Source organism: Helobdella robusta (assembly GCF_000326865.2).
Source record: "Helobdella robusta unplaced genomic scaffold HELROscaffold_5, whole genome shotgun sequence".
In the NCBI taxonomy this organism is placed as follows: domain Eukaryota; kingdom Metazoa; phylum Annelida; class Clitellata; order Rhynchobdellida; family Glossiphoniidae; genus Helobdella; species Helobdella robusta.
The window spans coordinates 2,799,482-2,818,874 of record NW_008705254.1 but is presented as its reverse complement, the minus strand read 5'-3'; the positions used below and the strand labels follow the sequence as shown (position 1 = coordinate 2,818,874).

Sequence of the window (19,393 nt, the reverse complement as noted above, 5' to 3'; positions counted from 1 at the left end):
CATTTACTTTATTCTCCCAGCCTTTCATACTTTCGTTTGTCTCCCATTAATATACCACGATCTTCATCAACATCGTCACTGTTTTAGACATTTCTGTGCATTATATAACTTAACAATATCAGTGTAGCCATTCAATTATTATATATTGATTACAATACTACTCTACGAAATCATAAACATCATCATCTTCTTGATCAATACAATATAAATGTATGCAGTGAGTGACCAGCAACAACACAGAAACATTAGCGTCATCATCTCGGTTGAATTCATCATCACCATAAACTCGAGCATCATCTTCCAAGTCATTCTTATCATCGTCAATTCATCTTTACTTGATCACCCACATGAGTAACTCATGCCATCGTCATGCATTGTTATTTATCATCGTCTTCATCATCTTCGTCATCCTCATCAACCTCATCATCATCGTTATCATCATCTACAACGACAACAACAACATTAACAACATCATGGCTGCAACTAGAAAAGCAGCGCGTAGTAGCATTATGCAAGCACCATGCCTTATCATATACATACATACATACATAGGTACGTACGTACGTACGTACGTACGTACGTACGTATACATACATACATACATACATACATACATACATACATACATACATACATACATACATACATACATACATACATACATACATACATACATACATACATACATACATACATACATACATACATACATACATACATACATACATACATACATACATACATACATACATACATACATACATACATACATACATACATACATACATACATACATACATACATACATACATACATACATACATACATACATACATACATACATACATACATACATACATACATACATACATACATACATACATACATACATACATACATACATACATACATACATACATACATACATACATACATACATACATACATACATACATACATACATACATACATACATACATACATACATACATACATACATACATACATACATACATACATACATACATACATACATACATACATACATACATACATACATACATACATACATACACACACACACACACACATACATACATACATACATACATACATACATAAACATGCATTATATATAGACCTAAGCAAAACACTATTACACAAATACACAAACACACACATGTATATATATATATATATATATATATATATATATATGTTTATATTTATACATGAGTGTATGAAGCTGCTCCATTTGTTTTATATCAATATGTAACATAAATATTTTGTTCATAAACACACACACAAACACACAAACGAACACACACAATCACACACACTTACATGCATGCGTCCATTTACATATACAAATGCAAAGCAATCAATAATAAAATAAATTTGTATATATTGGGCCGAAGTTGCAGTGCTTTGGCCGGTCCTTGTGCAGGCAACAAAAATGTGCGGGACCATAGTGGAAGCCCTTATTATTTTAATTATTTTTTTCAGAGATAACAATTGTATTTTTTTCAAAAAACTGGCCATAATTTTTTTCCTTATTCCATGATAATTTTTTTTGTATGTTTTCGTTTGGTGTGGTTTGTTGAAAGGCAGGTTAATTGAAACAAAGTAAAGACGATGTGTTGTTATGAGCTCTGCAGTTGTCAGACCTAACAAGAATTATGAGACTTTTGTCTTGAGAATTGAATGTATATATATATTGTTTGTTAAATAAAAGAATTATTGAATTGAATTGAATATATGTATATAGCGCTTTTACACAGATAGATTTTTGAATTGTTATTTTTTGTAAACATTTAAGAGCGATATAAATGCAAAAAACTATGCAAGTCATGTAAACAAGTCTAATCGTTTGAATATTATGCTGCTGTTTTGGTAAATGTTGTTGTCTTGCTTACTTTCATACAACGTACATACAATTTACATACAACGTACATACAAATTACATACAACGAGCATACAAACAAACATAACATACGTACACCGTGATGTATGTACAACAGTATACAAATTCATGTAAATGAAATGCTCTTACAATTTGAACTGACATGCAAAAAACATTCAGAAATAACTTATTTTATTAAAGATGTTATAAGAAATCAGAACAATCTCTAAACCAACCAGCCAGCCAACCAGCCATCCAGCCAGCTAGCCAGCCAACAAGCCATCCAGCCAGCCAGCCAGCTAGCCAGCCAACCAGCCATCTAGCCAGCCAACCAGGCAACCAATCAACCAACCAACCAACCAGCCAACCACATACGTAATTTAAAATGTTGCTATTCAGCGTTGATGCATTCATGAAGGTATGCATGTTAAGGCTTGACACGTTTACACTTTTACAAGTCTTCCTGATTTCAATGATTGACTGCTGCTGATGTATTTATTATGCATCTCACAAATAAATATTAAAATTATTAAATTTTTTATTTCAAAAATTTATCAACATTTTTGAAAAAATGCATTTGTATTGTTTTAAGCTAAACTTTTTTATTTAAAAAAATTCTTAAATAGGTACACGTGCAATATACATAAATATAAGCAATCATAATTTTTATCAATTTATCAATAGCACGTCGGTTTTTGCCATGGAAACTTATTTCACAGTAGTTCTACAAAATTTTAACTTTTAGAGTTATGCAACACCTCAACAAATTTTGTTTCAAAGCTACAGAATGTTTACAAATTTAGATTTTTAACATATGCAAGCTGAAGCATATTTTATCACAATAATAGCTATCCATTGAAATGTTAATGTTGTTGCGAGATTTCTGTGTTGTCGATGAGTGAGGTATCATTGTCCTGTTCTTTCGACATCTCCTCAAGGTTTATTGCTTTTGGCGTTCTCGAAGCTACCTCTGTGCGTGATAACGCATCAGTCACGACGTTGTGTTCTCCCTCCACATGTCAAATGTCTGTTGTGAACTGTGAGATGTAATCAAGATGTCTGATCTCTCTCTCTCTTGCTTGGTGTTAGAAGATTAGAATTTGAATGCAAGGCGAGAGTCAATGGTTTGTGGTCAGTGATTATTGTAAACTGCCGACCTTCGAGAAAATGTTGAAAATGACGGATAGCTGAATACACTGCTAGCTGTTCTGGACCAAATGTGCTCTAGCTGGTATGTGCTGGGTTGAACTTTTGTGAGGAAAAAGCATTGGGTCTTGAAATCCCGTAATTTTTCTGTTTTAGTACGGCTCCGAAGCGACGTTCCAACACTCTCCTCTCATCATCGTGTTCTTTTAAAGAGTGACAGTTGCTGATATTAAGATAAGTTTGTTTCAAATTTGTGTTTTATTGCTGTATTCGTATAGCAGAGAAGAATTTGAATCAGAAACAACCAAAACTGATACTTTCTTAAAACATTTCTAAAAAAAAAAATTGTTTTCTAACGTAGTAAGCTGTAAAAATAAGTAGGTCAGCCTGTAGAAAAATATACAAAACAATATTTCTGTAAAGTAAGTTAACTAACTGACCAACGAAGCATTTTGAAGTTTTTGTATGTTATTATGTATTATATTATATGTTATATATGTTTCTACTTGCTAACTATTGTTTTTTTTTTACCAAACACAACCATCATTCACAATCACCTAACGTAAAATATGCATTGCAGTCAACTGGTCTCAAACAATCAAATGAACAGAAAGAAAGAGCATTTGCTCTTTGGCTTCAAAAACACCAACGAAAGTTGAAAATAAACAATCCAGAAGAAACAATTATCTTATTTTGAATTTTGTTGTCATCTAATGCTTGTTTCTGTAGGGCTGAAATAATGGTAAGCAAGGGGGCTGCAACCATTGGGTACCTCTTCAAGTTTTATGCAATACATTTCAGCAGCACAAACAGATCGGTTGATAGGAACATTTAACAAAACACACACAAGAAAGAATCTTTTTGTACTCTTTACTCAATTAAATTAATAAATAAATTGATTCAATAATTAAAAAAAAATTTCCAAGTTTTATCAAAAATATGCATATTGAATGTTCATTACTTTTGAAGTGTATCTCGTTTTTAAGCTTAAAAGATAGATTTAAACAAAATTACAGTGAAAGGCTTTCGAAAAATTACTTTAAAATTTTTTCTATTTCAAGTTAAATAAGCTTTATAAATACATTCTTAGTTTCATTGAAGAAAATCAACACACGCAACAAATAAGTATGAACCAGTGAGGAAACTAATTTTTTTTAGCAGCAACAGAACGATAATGATGGCTTGGCTTTGATGAGAATGCATAATTATTCACGTCAATATGATTGATCATGTACTACAAGCCAGCAAACAAGAACAGTGGCGGCTGAGAGGTGAGCCAACATAACTAAAATTGGCACCGATAAGAATTTTTTAATTTATTTTTATTTATTTCTGATAAAATAATGTTTGAGCCAAATCAATGTTTTCAATAACCTTCCCAAAAGTTAATGACTGAAATCATTGAGAAAGGTTGAAGCTTTTTTATCAAAAATTCAGAGGTACCAACAACAGACAAAGTGTATATGAATATGTATTAAACGACGCATCCCAGAAGGAGCATGTGATAGGTGGAGATCTTTCTTGTTTTCGAACCCGGTTACAACAAGCCAAGCGTAGCAGAAGCAGGCGCCTTGAACCATTGAGCCACCACGCCACCCTAACGATATCGCATGACATGAAATGTATTTAACCAACATATTTTCATTGTTTGCTCGGTATCTTGAAAACAAACTCGCAGTCGTTAAATGGTGAAGACATTTGAGTAGACTCAGGAAGTTTCTCGTTCAGCTTCATGTGAACACCTACATACCCACAAGATAGCATAACATGAAAGCCTGCATACAAGCTAACAGACAAGCAAGCAGACATGTAAGCAGACATACAAGTTTACACGCAAGCGTACATGCAAGCATACATATAAGCGTACTTGCAAGCATAAATGGAAGCGTATAACAAGCGTACAACAACCGCAGAGCAAACGTGCACTTACATGCATCTTCACACACACACCTACATATATGCAATGCAGAGACACGTAATGTATGCATGCATACACAAACGTACATTCATGTATATTTTAATAGCGGCTTCAATTAATTGGAAAATATTGAGCGAGCTGTATTAATCAAACACATCTGCAGTCAAGCAAGCATTGAATCGCTCCTGATGCAACGCACTGACTTCGCAAAAAAACAACAAAACCAAAAAAAAAGATAATCGGTTGATGCAGTTGTAACATTTTTAGTGCATGTCGTTGTCGTCTGAATAGCATTTTTAGAATTGGATAAAAATTTGGATACCTTGAAGTTTCGTTTCGATGTTACATAAGTTAAGTAAGTCACAGCTATTCGGCATAAAAATGTCGCTAAAACTGTTGCCTGAAACCAAAAACCTTTTATGGCTTCGCTTCTGGTTTTGGATAATTTGACGCAAGCATGTTTATTTTTAGCGTCACTCAAAAATTTTAATGTTATAAAAGCAAGAAAAACAAACTTATTTAAAGTTATAAAATGAAAGAACGAAAAGAGTTTAGATAGAAACCAATGAACATTAAAATAATTAATAGGCGAAGACTATTTAACAAAACCTAAATATAACACACGTGAAAGAAAGAATGGAAGGCAGAGTAAAAAGAAGCATCACATGCAACTTAGGAGATGCACTCATACCTTCACACGGTACCTCTCATTTTTCACGTTTCCCGAGAAGGATTATTCAAACCGTCGCTAGGAAATTCTTTAACTTTTCACTAATAAAATTTGGCATGTTCTTGCATCACACCAGCAGCTTGAATGAGAATATAGATGAACGCATTGCAAACACAGACCACGGAACCTCCCGAAAACTTGATGTAGATCAACTTTGAACACACCGGTACAGATTTTATTTTTTTAAAATCACTAAGCTTCCACTATTTAACGTGATGGAGAAAAAAACCAGATGTCTCGCACGCCGCAGAGAAGTCTCATACTCCAAGCACACGCCTTCATCTATGATCGCATGCATGCAGGCATGTAACCTTTTAACACGCATATACATACATACACATATACATACGCAAATAATTTTACTTTTGTATTAATTTAAAACTTGTTTACTATTCATATATTATTTTCTTGTCGTCTGGAGCAAGTCCCAACCATGGCAGTATATCCATTGTACTAAAATAAACACGTACATAGAAGCATATACTGCTATTTGTACATAATTATCATAACAGGAAGAACAAAAACATTCAAGAGACATCCTTCGAGAATGATCAAAGAAAATCATTCTCTACTTGAAGAGCACTCCATATCGTTCTTCCACCGTGTGAATTTATGACCAGCCATTCGACTTGTGATGAGAAAACATGCTTACAAAGATGACCATTAGTGATGGGTGGATGGATGGATGATTGAATATATAAATTAATTAATTAATTAATTAATTAATTAATTGACGAATGGATTAATATGGATGAATTGACAAGTTGTTGGATCGAATAGAAAATATAATAACTGAAAAACTACACACGCATTTATAAACAACACAAACAGCAAAACATACACAATTACACATACACACAAGCAAAACACTTCACACGCACGTACGCACGCACATATAAAAGCAGACACGAAATGTACGCTCAAAAACACCACTGATATTTAAAAAATTAAAAACATTCTTTCTCTCATTCGTTTTGTAGTAACCACACAGAAAATCTCGAATAAAAATAAAAATTAAAATTAAATAATTGCATGACGGACTTTGTACCACTGTAAAATAAAGCATGTTAATTAACGAAATTATGTTATATAACACATATACCATAAATAACTCGACCAAGCCAAACGTGTACATACGTATGCCCGCTCATTATTTATATAGAACATGTCTTCTTAAGAATTATTATTTCTAACTAACACAGTTTCATCATGTCGTTTTAAATCTGTGTGAAAGCGTGTGCGTGTGTGTTTTTGTGTACTGTGCATGTTTGCGCGTATGTGTGTGTGTGTGTGGTGTGGTGTTTATGTATGTGTGGTGTGTGTGTGTGTGTTTGTGTGGTGTGTGAATGATCTGCAATCCTTCAACGTCGTCGAAGCTAAACTAACGGTGCACGAGATTAACATTATAAAAATTATAAAAGACAGAAGACCATATGATAATAATAAAATAATAAAAAATTTTATTACTATTATTGTATGGAAATGGAGAGGCAGTCCAATACTACCAACGTGTTAAGTCAAAAAATTAAACTTTGGTATTTAATGATCAGGAAAATAAATTTTAAAATAACCTCCAAAAATTACCAAAAACTGCTTTAATCAAATTTAAGATAAGAATGAAATTGTATATAGACCCTCCTGTGTATTTTTATTAATGTATATGGTGGGAACGACATGTGAGACGAAGTCATTCACGTCAGCCATGTGATTTATACTAATACCTAAGCAGGCTTCATCACAAAAATTACTGGTGCAGCTTATATCGTGACAATAACATGTAACGCAATATATGCCATCATAGTGTGCTCCGTACGATTTAACCTATCGTGCTCTATCTATTCGGCACTCTTTGTTTAGTTTATTCAAATTCATACCCGATTGTGAAGATCTATCGATTTATAGGTGGTTTCGTCCGTCTCGAGAATTATTCAAAATTAAAATCAGTTTTGTGTTATTAAGTGATATATATTATAAATATAAGATCTTTCCGCCTCTGAGATTTGTTCAAATGGCTATTACAAACACACACCAATAACAGTACCATTAGTTGCTATTATAAAAATAACTTTAGACAAATATTTACTTAAAACATTTTTGCTGAACAAACACCTGCTCTAATGTGTAGATGAGAAATTAAAAGTAAATTTTATATGGCGTCTTCCTCCATAGAATTTAACGTTAAAATTTACTTTAAAAATTTTTCTTTCTTCCTTTTGGAATTAGAAGTGATTACCTAGACTGGTTCAATATCTCCATATTTACAAAAAATAATGTTCATTTTGAATCGTCTGTTCGTTACTTATGTTTCGCTTTTATTCTTTTTGTAAAAATCTATCAAAATCTCATAGCAATTTCAATTCAAATGATATTCAGAAACTTATTATCAACCTTTTTTTTAAATTAGATCATATTTTATTCAATTTTATTCATTTCAAATTATTTAATTAATCTTCCATGTTTTTAATATCCTTATCCATTGTTAATCTCAATTTATCTTAATGCCATTAATCATCCTTAATCTTAATTAATTTTTATTGACCCAATTAATCAATGAATTAATGTTTGTTAATCTAAAATAGATTATAATAACATAAATTAATCTCAAACAGTCCTGTTTAAACCTCGATTAATCAAAATTGATATAAAACAATATACATTAATCTAATTAACTCGTTACTAATCTAACTTAATCTTTACTAATTTCAGTCCATCTGCCAATAAAAATAGCAGCGTCTGTCGGATCTGCGGTCGTTCCCACAACAAAGGAACGAATTTTATTATTCACGCACGCTCCATTCTAAAAAATTTATTTTTCATCTCCATGATTGGTCAGTCAATGGCAGCAGATGTTGAAATAATTTTAATTCTCACACGCCTGCCCGGATGCAGAATGTTTTGTTTGCTGAAGGATCAATATTTCCTGCTTCTTATTGATATTCTGTAATGTGGTTTGGTGTCGAGTCGTGTGGCTATGGTATGAAGTTTGTTGTATGGTTGTGGTACTGTCTAGTTGTGGTATGTATGATGTGGTATTGTGTGGCTATGATGTGTGTGTGTGTTGTTGTGTGTGTATGTGGTTTAGGGTCGTAATAACCAGTAACCAGTGCAGCGATTTTTAAAACGGTACAACATAAAAATATTTACGATACCGTGTTTTTTACAGCATTCAAGTAAATTTAGATGGATTTGAACCATTCATTATATTACAAACCGGTAACTTATGAATATAAAAATAAAATTATTTTTGTTCAATTTTCTAAAACAGAAATACCCAACTGTGATAGTTAATTATATAGTTTAAATTTAAAAGAAAATCATCATTAAATGAATGACAGATGTTGGTAGTTAATAAGAATCCTATAAGCATTACAAAATAATAATAATAATATTAATAATAATAATAATATAATAGCAATGTAGCATTTTGGTAAGGGCTCATTATGCAAGAAACATCATTTGATAAAAATCGAAATTATTTAAACGATTTGGCAAAATAGTTTCATCGTCGTTATCTTTATCGTCATCTTTTTGTTTTGTCTTTTATTGAAGTAATTTTAAAAATTTCTTCAAGATTATATTAAAATGTTTATAAAAAAAATAATTTATTGGATATTTAAGTTTTAATGGATTTATAATTATAGCAAAATTGGATGTGAATGTCTTTTGAAACGATTTTTGTTCGCTGTGGTTTTTAAGCTTTAGAAAAAAGTCGTTAATAAACGTTCAAATTCTTTTTAAAGTTTTTCACGTAATATTATATAGAATGAAAATAATTTCGTAAAATAAAAAAAATTAGCGACTGCATGAATATATCCATTGATAAAATTTAAAAAATACTTATAAACAAGAGAAAATTTCATAAAAATTAATTTAAATTTGATGTAAAATTGAAAAAAAATAAAGCCCAGCAACTTACTTAAGACGTGAGCAAGTATAATATTGATCATAAACATCTACAATCTCGGCAATAATCCTTCACGCAAGTAGAAGAAACAACTGCGTAAAAACTTAATTTCGACTGCGTAAAAACGTAATGCTATCTACGTTGCTATTATGCGTAGCGAACGTGCAGTTGTATGCGTTAAGTCGACCAACGTCAATAATACAGACTGCCTTCCTGCTATCTTTGCTAGCTCGCTAACATATAAACCAACCTCTTTATATATCCATCGGAGCATCCATCTATGCATCCATCCATGCATCCATTCATCTCCTCATATCTCGTTACATTACATGTGCTATCGTCTTATAAGAATGTAAAGAGATCTATTGTAGAGGATTGTTATAATTCATTTTGCTAATTGAGCTGATGAAGATGTATGTGATATAATATAATATATATATATGAATTCATCGCACCGATTGATGTAGAACATTCTTACATAAGGCAATCTACGGAAGCGCGTGTCATATATGCAGGAGCAAACACATTTTCTTATTTAACTACCCTTCTTTACAGGCAATTATTTCTTACATACATTAACTGTAAAGGTAGAGAGTATGACGCATGTGATGACACGGTGCTGTTCTACTGAAATCATTCTTCGATAATTTTTAAATTTCTTAACAATTCATTCACACGTAGAAGTTTGTTTGTTTGTTCTTCAATTATTTCGACTCGATCAGCTACTTCTCATTTCACACGCAATGCAAAATAATTTATTCCATGGATCATGAATGCATTCGATAGGTCAGTGCGCTTCATGTATGGCCAGCTTATCGCTATGTTTTTGCAATATACACAAAAATGTGGCATTGTTTAGATTTATTTGTTATATATAAGTTAGAAGGTGGTTTAGAGATTTAAAAAATACTGATGATATTTTCAGTCTAGAGCTACATGGATTTCTCTTTCGAAAGTTGTTATTAATTTTAAACGTTTCAATTACAATGAAATTAAATTTTGTGAAAAAAGTTAGAGTCATTCAAAAGATGTTAACATTCTCAACAAAAAACTGGGCTATGTTTCTCTGGGCTCTAAATGTATTTATGGTGCCGAAAGAATGAAAATTTACTACATAATGAAACTTTAATATATTTATTTGGTAAGATTTTTTCCATAGAATTTTAAAAATACTGAGGAAAATTAGGTGATCATTTAAGGAATCCGAGTCTTTGATGATTAACTATCTTAACAACTGAGCTTGCTGATAATTAAAATTAACTAATAACTTGATTAAATGTGAAAAATTCAAGATCCCCAAAAACAAGCTAATTACATACGCTACATACATTTATGATAAATAAGCAAATATAAAAACAGCAGAGAAATGAATGCATTTTAGAAACTTTGTTTATAGCTAAATATTGATCTTGGCATATTTCCATATCGGCTTGAATACACAAACAAATGTGTGCTTCTCATTATGTGTCTGTCTCTGTGTGGCAGAAAATTTCAAGTCAAACTGCGTAATTTGTTGTTTGCATGAGTACGTACATACATACGGAGACGCACACATACAAAGCGCGCACTATGTCATTGCGTATTTGTGATATTCAGATGAAATGAATTTCACGTGAACGGTTCATCAAGTTATTTTTTAGCCTCATGACTATCATTGCATAGATAAATGCTGTTGCAAGCAGACCAACATACCTACGTATTTAGGTATATTAATTACAATTGGTAAGTTTTTATTTGTTATTTCCTGATTTTTTGGAATTTTTCAAAGAACCAAAAGGCCAACGGCGCCCATTTTATTGTTTTTTTTTTCAAAATATTTTTGGGCCATTTTCGCTGAGTTCAACGTTTGTATCTAAATTCACTCGGCGATCGTCAATCTTTTTCTTACAATGTTCTTCTCCAAGTCTGTTCACTTCGTTAATACAATTTTTAAAATTCTTTTATCAACCCGCCAACCAGCATTTTACATATATGTCCAGCAAATCATAATGTTTTCACATTTTTTTCATCTCATTATATATAACACATATATATATTTTTAATTTTTAAATTGGTTTTTGGGACACCAATTCTCTTGTTTTCAAATGATTTATTTCCTAAACTCGTCTAATCGGTTTCTGCTTCTCTTCCCGTTGTTACACATTTTGCATTGAAGACAAAATACAGCTTTCTAAACACATAAAATTTGAGTGACACCATCAGTGATGAGTATGTTGTTACCAGACCAGTTTTAAGTATATAGTTACCAGTTATAAGCAAATGGTTTCCAGTTATAAACAAATGGTTTCCAGTTAAAACTGTGTGCGTGAACAGATCAGAAAAGAACGATTCTGGTAATTTTAATCTATAATATTTTATATGCCAAAGTGTTTAATTTTCAACAACCATTTCTGCACTTGAGAATTTTGTCCAATACACGTATTTCAATATCTGTCATAACTTCAGTCCTGTAATTATTTTTGAAAAAGTGAAAAAAATGCAAACGGTCATTGAAAGTTGACCGAACTAGGAAAAGAGAGAGAGAGAGAGAGAGAAAGAGAAGGAGAGAAAGAGAGAGAGAGAGAGAGAAAAAGAAAGAAGCGGAAGGAGACAACTGCACACGAACGTCGTACATTATACGAGGAGGTGTTGATGACTGCAACAACAACAGGAGATTCTTGGAACATTCCACATATTGATCTTGCAAAACATATGCATGCATTGCAGCCCATACTGCGCTATTCCTTGGAAAAGTACACGAGAAAATGTGCGCGTGGAGTTGTGGAAAGCCTCATGCCTTCCTTCCTGTCATGCATCCACATGTACAATTACTGTACTGAATAGGGTACAATGCGTTCACACATGACGATGTTGAACACGCTGTATCGCTCTGCTTATATTTCACATATTTTTTGTGATTTTAACAAACCGAAATGATTATCTAAAGTTTTATTTATAAGTTTGATAAATTAATAGATTGTTTGATTTCTAATGATTGTGCCAAAACTTAGAGTTCTTCTCTATTATTTCGTTTAATGACTGCTTAATCATAAGCACAATTATACTGTAATACATTTAGTCTTAGTCACCCAGGCTTGAAGACATCTTTTCTTGAAAAATGTTATTTAGAAACGGTAACAATACATTTTTTTTACCATCTTGTTACTTAGTCATATTCAACTGCTTTGATATTTACTACTTTTTATCTTGAATGTGTTATATGACTATCTTACTAAACTAAACGTCATTCCAACATATCGTACAATTCTGGCTACGCGTGTCTTTATCTCCAGCATTATAATTGAAATACATGCTTTGTGAAGTTTTGTAGCACTTTATTCTTTTCACTTTGTATATTTTTCAAATTATGAATACGCATATCATGATGTACAAAACTCATCAAACTTCATTACAACTAATAATAGCTCTCTAAAATGTTTAAATTGAAAACATATCTTCTGCATGTTGACAGCACTAAACAAACACAATATAAGCAAATGTGACATAGACATACAACACAACACACACACACACACACAAACACATACATAGAAACATGTGATAAATAATAACAAGTAAACAGTAGGCAGAGCAATGTTACGTTATTATTATTATTAGTGTGTATTATTAATGTTATTATTATTAAACAAGTTGTGAAGCACTCAAGTCGGATGTTTTAACGCACTCCATGTATTTTATTTGATTTGGAGGGAAATACACATTTGAACCTAAGCAAATGTGACATAAACATACAACACAACACACACACACACACACACAAACACATACTTAGAAACATGTGATAAATAATAACAAGTAAACAGTAGGCAGAGCAAGGTTACGTTGAATGGCGTGAGTGAGTAAGGCAGGCTTGATGTCATTCATGTTCATGTGATCTTCTGATGTGATGACGACGAAGAAGAAGATGATAATGAAAATGAAGAAGAAGAAGATGATGAGGATGATGAAGACGAAGAGGAAAACGAGGAAGAAGAAGATGAGGATGAAGAAGAAGAAGATGATGAGGAGGAAGATGATGAGGATGAAGATGATGAAAATGGAGAAGATGAGAATGAAGATGAAGATGATGAGGAAGAAGATGATGAAGATAGAGATGAGGATGAAGATGATGAGGATAGCGATGAAGCACCATTAGATTATGTCACTAAAAAACTTAATAAAATGTTTGTTTGAAAATTCTTACGTTAACCGTCTTGTATGTTTTCTTAGTTTTTTTTATATTGGTGAAGGAGTTTAATAACAAGGAGAATTTACAAGTGTTTTAATTATTCAGACTTTACAAAATATTTATTTTTAGATTCTACTTTAAATTGGAATTGTTAAAAATTAAAAATTAACCCTTGAATCTTAAATTAATATTTCGGTGAAAAAATTGTTGTTGATATTCTTGTTTAATTTTGATTTGATAGCAAACTTTTTTCTTACTACTGTCTTTCAATCTATTTCTAAATCATTCTAAATCAAAAATATAGCTGTTCCTTACTTTGACCTACCATGGTAAATAACGATGGTGATAATAAATGAATAATGATGATGGTGACGATGAACAAGGTAAAGAAAAATGAAGATGACAAATGATGAAGGTGTTACTTAAGCTTCAAACAGGCCGCCACCAACCGAACACATTTTTCACTCGACGTTCAAATTGAAGTAAGAAGCAGGTGCAAGCTGGCAAGTGCAAAAAATTGCATTAGCTGTACAGATGTTACTTTTCTCTGCTTCATTTTTTGGTATTTTAATTTTTTTTAAATAAAATTTAAAGTTGGAACAAACACCCCATTCCTAACCAATGTTAGCCGCGGAATTTGAAGTGTAGAATGTTGCAGCGGGACAACAAAAACATATTTTAGTGTGGCTTCATGTAGGATTATTTATATATACAGATTTTTTGTAGCTAACTGTATCGGATGGACGTACATTATTTCACGAAGTGGTTGAGAATGAAAGGTTTGGAAGACTGGGGTGTGATATGAACTTCAATAAATAAATTATACATGCACGTATGAATGAATGAATGATTGTATGAATGAATAAATGAATTGGGAGGTGAGATGAACTTTTTTATAGAACAGAGAGCTAAAGAAAAAGTATAAAATTAAAACTAAAAACAAATAAAATAATAAAAATATAGAATATACAATAAAAATTTAAAAAAAATTAATTTATTTAATATTTCTTTTCTTTCCAATATTAAAAACTAATTAATTTAATTATAAATCGTTAAAAAATAGCAAAAAGCTCTAGGTGGCGTTTCCTATTTCAATTCAAACTAGATGGTAACCTAATAAATTCGTCCAAGGTTAACTGCTTGTGCGGGCATACTGCTCCGCATACATACGTAGGTATCTCAAGAGCAAATCTTTTTTAGAATAAAGTGAAGAAGAAGTAGAATAACATTGTTTTATATTGAACTAAATAAATAAATAAAACAGAAAGTAATATAAATAATGTGTAATATGTGTTTGTGTTATGTAAATGTTTTTTGGGTTAAGATATCTTGATTGAAACATACGTATATATTACATAAACGTTCTATTGTATTTTGATTATATGGTATAAAGTGTTAAACTGAAGCCTTATACCATTTCTAATAAAAGATTCTATTGAAATTTTTTACAATACGCTAGTTAAATAACATTCTGTATCTTTAAAGACATTATTCTTATTCATCATTCGTTCGTTAGTTCGTTCGTTCGTTCGTTCGCTCACTCACTCACTCACTCATTCACTCACTCACTCACTCATTCATCATTCATTTTTTCTCTGTGACTTCCTGTAGTTCGTGCCACTGGGCGATTGGTCGTCGTGGATTGGCCAGCATGTCGCTCCAGTGCCTCAGTCCGGTTCCTGATGCCTTACTGCTGACGACCACTTGGCCCATGGGATCCGAGAATCCAATCTTATCGTAGTCCATAACTGTAATCACCAGGCTCGCTTTCTGCTTGTCGATCGAGTAGTTACGGTTTCAAGATTGTAGTTCAGGCAGTTAATTTTTGAAAAGACACAACAAAAAGTAAAATAAAATTGTAGATTTTATCAATTAAAATTTTATTTGCAATTAAAAATGGCGAACTTGTATTTGATCGAAAGTAACTTCAAATGTGAACGATTCGTTGAAGTATGGGTTGAGTGTACGCTTCTTCACAGTTGATTTCTTCTTCTTTACTTTCTTGCCGCCGATGTACAACGTTACTTTCACGTAGGGGTCTGACGGGTTAAATTAATTTCAAAAAGCAGATACGTCAAGAAAATATTTTTTAAATGTTAGCTGACTTTTTAGACAACCCAATAATTTATTAACTAAGACAACTAAAAAAGTAGATCTATTTGGCAAGATAACAAAGGGAGTAGATGCTGACAACGTAACTGACCCGACAAACCGGATATATCCATCTTTTTGAGGTTCTTAGCTTCCAGTATGACGATGACAAGTTTTGCAGCAGTTGGAACGTATCTTAAGGAGAAACATATGTCTCCCAGTCGAGTGGACTGCAGAATATTTTCAATTTTTAATTTCATGTTCTCATCACGAAGGTTTATTCAAAGTTTATTTTTATATGCAAATTACTAAAATTAAGTGCAAACCTTGTCCATCTCAAAGTCAGCCATTCCGACATCCTCCCATCTATCCGTTGCCGTCCCGAAATCAATGCTGGCCAGACCGACCTTGACCTGTCCGATGACGTCATGCTTGGAAAAACGATCGAAGTCAATTACGACAAATGTAATGGACCTTGAGGATAATTCTGAGTAGGCTATCTTCAAAAACATCGGAAATTTTTTTTGTCACCAAGGTAAATTGTATGAGAAATAAAAAATAAAATAACACCACTCTTAAATAGAAGAGCATTCAAAAGCATTCAAAATGTTAATGTAAAAGATCTTTTTCATGCCACTCTTACCTGCAACGTACGTTGAATCACGAAACAATAAAATTACTTTAAACTGGAATGTCTCGTTGAAAACTGGGTTCAATGTCTTCCTGTGCACTTTCGTTTCGAACTTTTTCTTATCTGGATTCAAGTAGACTTTAACGTAAGGGTCGGTGGTTCCACTTACGTCCATTGGAGGTAGGCCGACAAGTTCCATCACTCCAACACTCAGCTGCTCGTTTCAAAGTTGCTTTATGATTCAGTTTTCAATACATGCACATAACAAAAACTGATTGAATGGACGCTCACATCAAACTTTATAATTTGTCATACACTCTCTGTTTAAATTGTTTTTTTTTTTGTTAAATACAAACACTCAATGCAAATCAAAAAGTTTTGCTCCCTTCATAATGCTTCATGCAACTGATAAAATCAATTTTCATAAAAATATTTGAAGTTCGCCATCTGTTGAACGGCGTGTGAATAAGAGATTGAAAAAAAAGTCGCTAGAGACCTCATTGCGATTGAAGTCGTAATCGAGTGAATAGTGGAGTCTTCCGCGATGTTGGGCATCTTCGTTCTCTTCCATGTTCTCCTTCAATTCGTTCAGGTCAGGTTGTACCTTTGTGTTAATCAATCAATCGATCCATCACATTAACTACATTCATTTGTTTAAATGGTCATTATTTAGTTTGAATTTACACTTGTTATTTTTTGAGTTGTAAATTATAAGAGATTAACTGTTTACGGAACAACTGGAAAAAAGTGAAAAGGAACTTTTTCTTTGTAGGAGAGACCGAGCTGTTGGACTTGCGAGATGTCGATGTATCCTTTGGCACCCTTCTTGCTGGAAGCCTTCTTCTTACCGGTGCAACATCTGCAGAGACACCACATCAAGAAGAGGAGTAACACAACTGAACCGCAAACACCAGTTACAATTATCCACGGTGCTGCTGAAAAAGTGCATGAAAGGTTAATTTACGAAACAACTAATCAACTGACCAAATATTTTGATCGTCGTCCAATTAATTAATTAATCAATTAATTAATCAATAGTTACATAATTAGTTTTGGCAAACGCTGGGTATTATTAAGTTCAGTTCATCAAATGATTATTAATTTAACCGATTAGTGAAATTTGTTCGCAATAAAATTGATTGACAGGACAGGTTTTAAATTTTGGTTGATATCGTGAGAAAAAAAAATTATTGATTTCAAATGTAGACATGTGAACAGATGGAGAATAATGACTGTGGCGGATCCTGAATTTCTCTCTCATGTATGATGTAAAATATTTTACACAAAACTCTTTTAAAGTAAAGTAAGCAGTACAGTACAAACTTCCTTTGGTATCCATCTTATTCCATGCAAATTGTTGACAAAATTAGCAATTTTATTCCATGAAAAAATTCAACGACATTCACGAAGTTTGCCAGTTTCAACATTTATTTTATTTTAAATTTTTAATCCGGTATTTTGTTAACGCAGTTGTATTTGATTCCCATTCGATTCTTTCGTTTACTACGGTTGAAACAAGATACAATTAAATGTCCAGATACTCAGTTTGGTTTCACATTATCTAATTACAAATATTTGTTTTAAAGCAAAGTGTGATAACTAATAACTATGAATAAGTAATCCGTGGTTAAATATGACATGAACAAATGTTTGCGCCTGCAACATGTTTTAAAGGAACCTTCATGTTAATATACGCATACCACCATAACAAGCAGATGGAATGGTAATTGTAATATAGCTCGAAAGCCAGCAACAAAACAATCACATAGTCACTTTGGCGTGTGCTATCAATGTAAACAATTTGGTTATAACAACAATTTTGGCTACAATATCAATTTCACTTAGCTTTTTAATTAATGTTACCAGTTTTTAATTAAAAATTAGTAATCTTGTCGGAAACTTTCATTCATTTAGCGTCAGCGAGTTATGAGTGTTAGCAATCATAATTTTGATTGTTTCATATTTGCAATTTCACTAGCTACTTCTGCTTCTACGTGTATACAAAAAACATGACATCAGAATATATATTTAAGTCATTATTATAGACGCAAACATGTGAATCAATAAATCGACCTAAGTACCTTGTTAAGTGTCTATATTATATATATATATATATATATATATATATTATTTATGTATATATATACATGTGTGTGTGTGTGTATGTGTGTGTGTGTTTGTGTGTATGTGTCTTTGTATGTGTATGTGTAATGATTATATGCAGCTGTAGAAACAAGCTCTTTCATCATTATTACAATTCATTGTAAAATCAATAGAAAATCTTTAATGGTCGTTTGTGTTGTTTCATTGTCGGCAGAACTATTTAAACGCTCGCCGTATTTATTATTCGTTATATTATTTTATTTCTTAATTATTATTGAACAATTTTCAACGATTCTATTCTTATTATTATAATATAATCTTATTACAATATGACAATGGTCAATCTATCACTTTTAACACTTCTCATATTATAGCATTACATTCAGCCTTACAATATTACTTTATTACTTACAATCACATTAATCTCATTGGGATGCAGCCACAGAGACAGTTAAACAAAGGAATGATTAGTTTCTTTTTATCGTTTAAAAATAATTTTCTAATATTTAATCAAGTGTGTTAAAAACGCTCAAACAAACAATGCATGGTTTGTATGTTTGTTAATCACAGTCGAAATTATACAACAAAATGTTGCAGAAAATTTGTAACTCGTAAAATCAATTAGTATTATAGGACAAACATCATCAGCTCATCATCATTAGGACCGTCTGCCAACATCATCTACGTAGTTGTAATGTAATCATTCTATAATTTCAACTCAACGTCATCCAACTAATGAAATGTAAAAAAAAAACAATAAATAATAAAACTCATATCACATCGCTCAGTCAGAAATAAC

General features: G+C 32.0%; 2 protein-coding genes across 2 annotated transcripts; one reads left to right on the top strand and one right to left on the bottom strand.

Moving 5' to 3' along the window:
• Positions 1-12,077: 12,077 nt before the first annotated feature.
• Positions 12,078-14,295, top strand: HELRODRAFT_163372 (hypothetical protein; the record flags this gene model as incomplete). The annotated part of the gene is made up of 3 exons (XM_009027254.1): positions 12,078-12,096; positions 13,500-13,764; positions 14,253-14,295. 3 exons carry the CDS (start codon positions 12,078-12,080, stop codon positions 14,293-14,295), a joined length of 327 nt encoding a protein of 108 aa, XP_009025502.1.
• A 1,058-nt stretch (positions 14,296-15,353) lies between these two features.
• On the bottom strand, positions 15,354-17,830 carry Syt1d (synaptotagmin 1d; the record flags this gene model as incomplete). Its single annotated transcript, XM_009027253.1, has 8 exons — positions 15,354-15,539; positions 15,675-15,808; positions 15,973-16,090; positions 16,187-16,360; positions 16,541-16,705; positions 16,988-17,095; positions 17,251-17,426; positions 17,815-17,830. The coding sequence occupies 8 exons, from the start codon at positions 17,828-17,830 to the stop codon at positions 15,354-15,356; spliced, it is 1,077 nt and encodes a 358-aa protein (XP_009025501.1).
• Between the last annotated feature and the right edge of the window lie 1,563 nt (positions 17,831-19,393).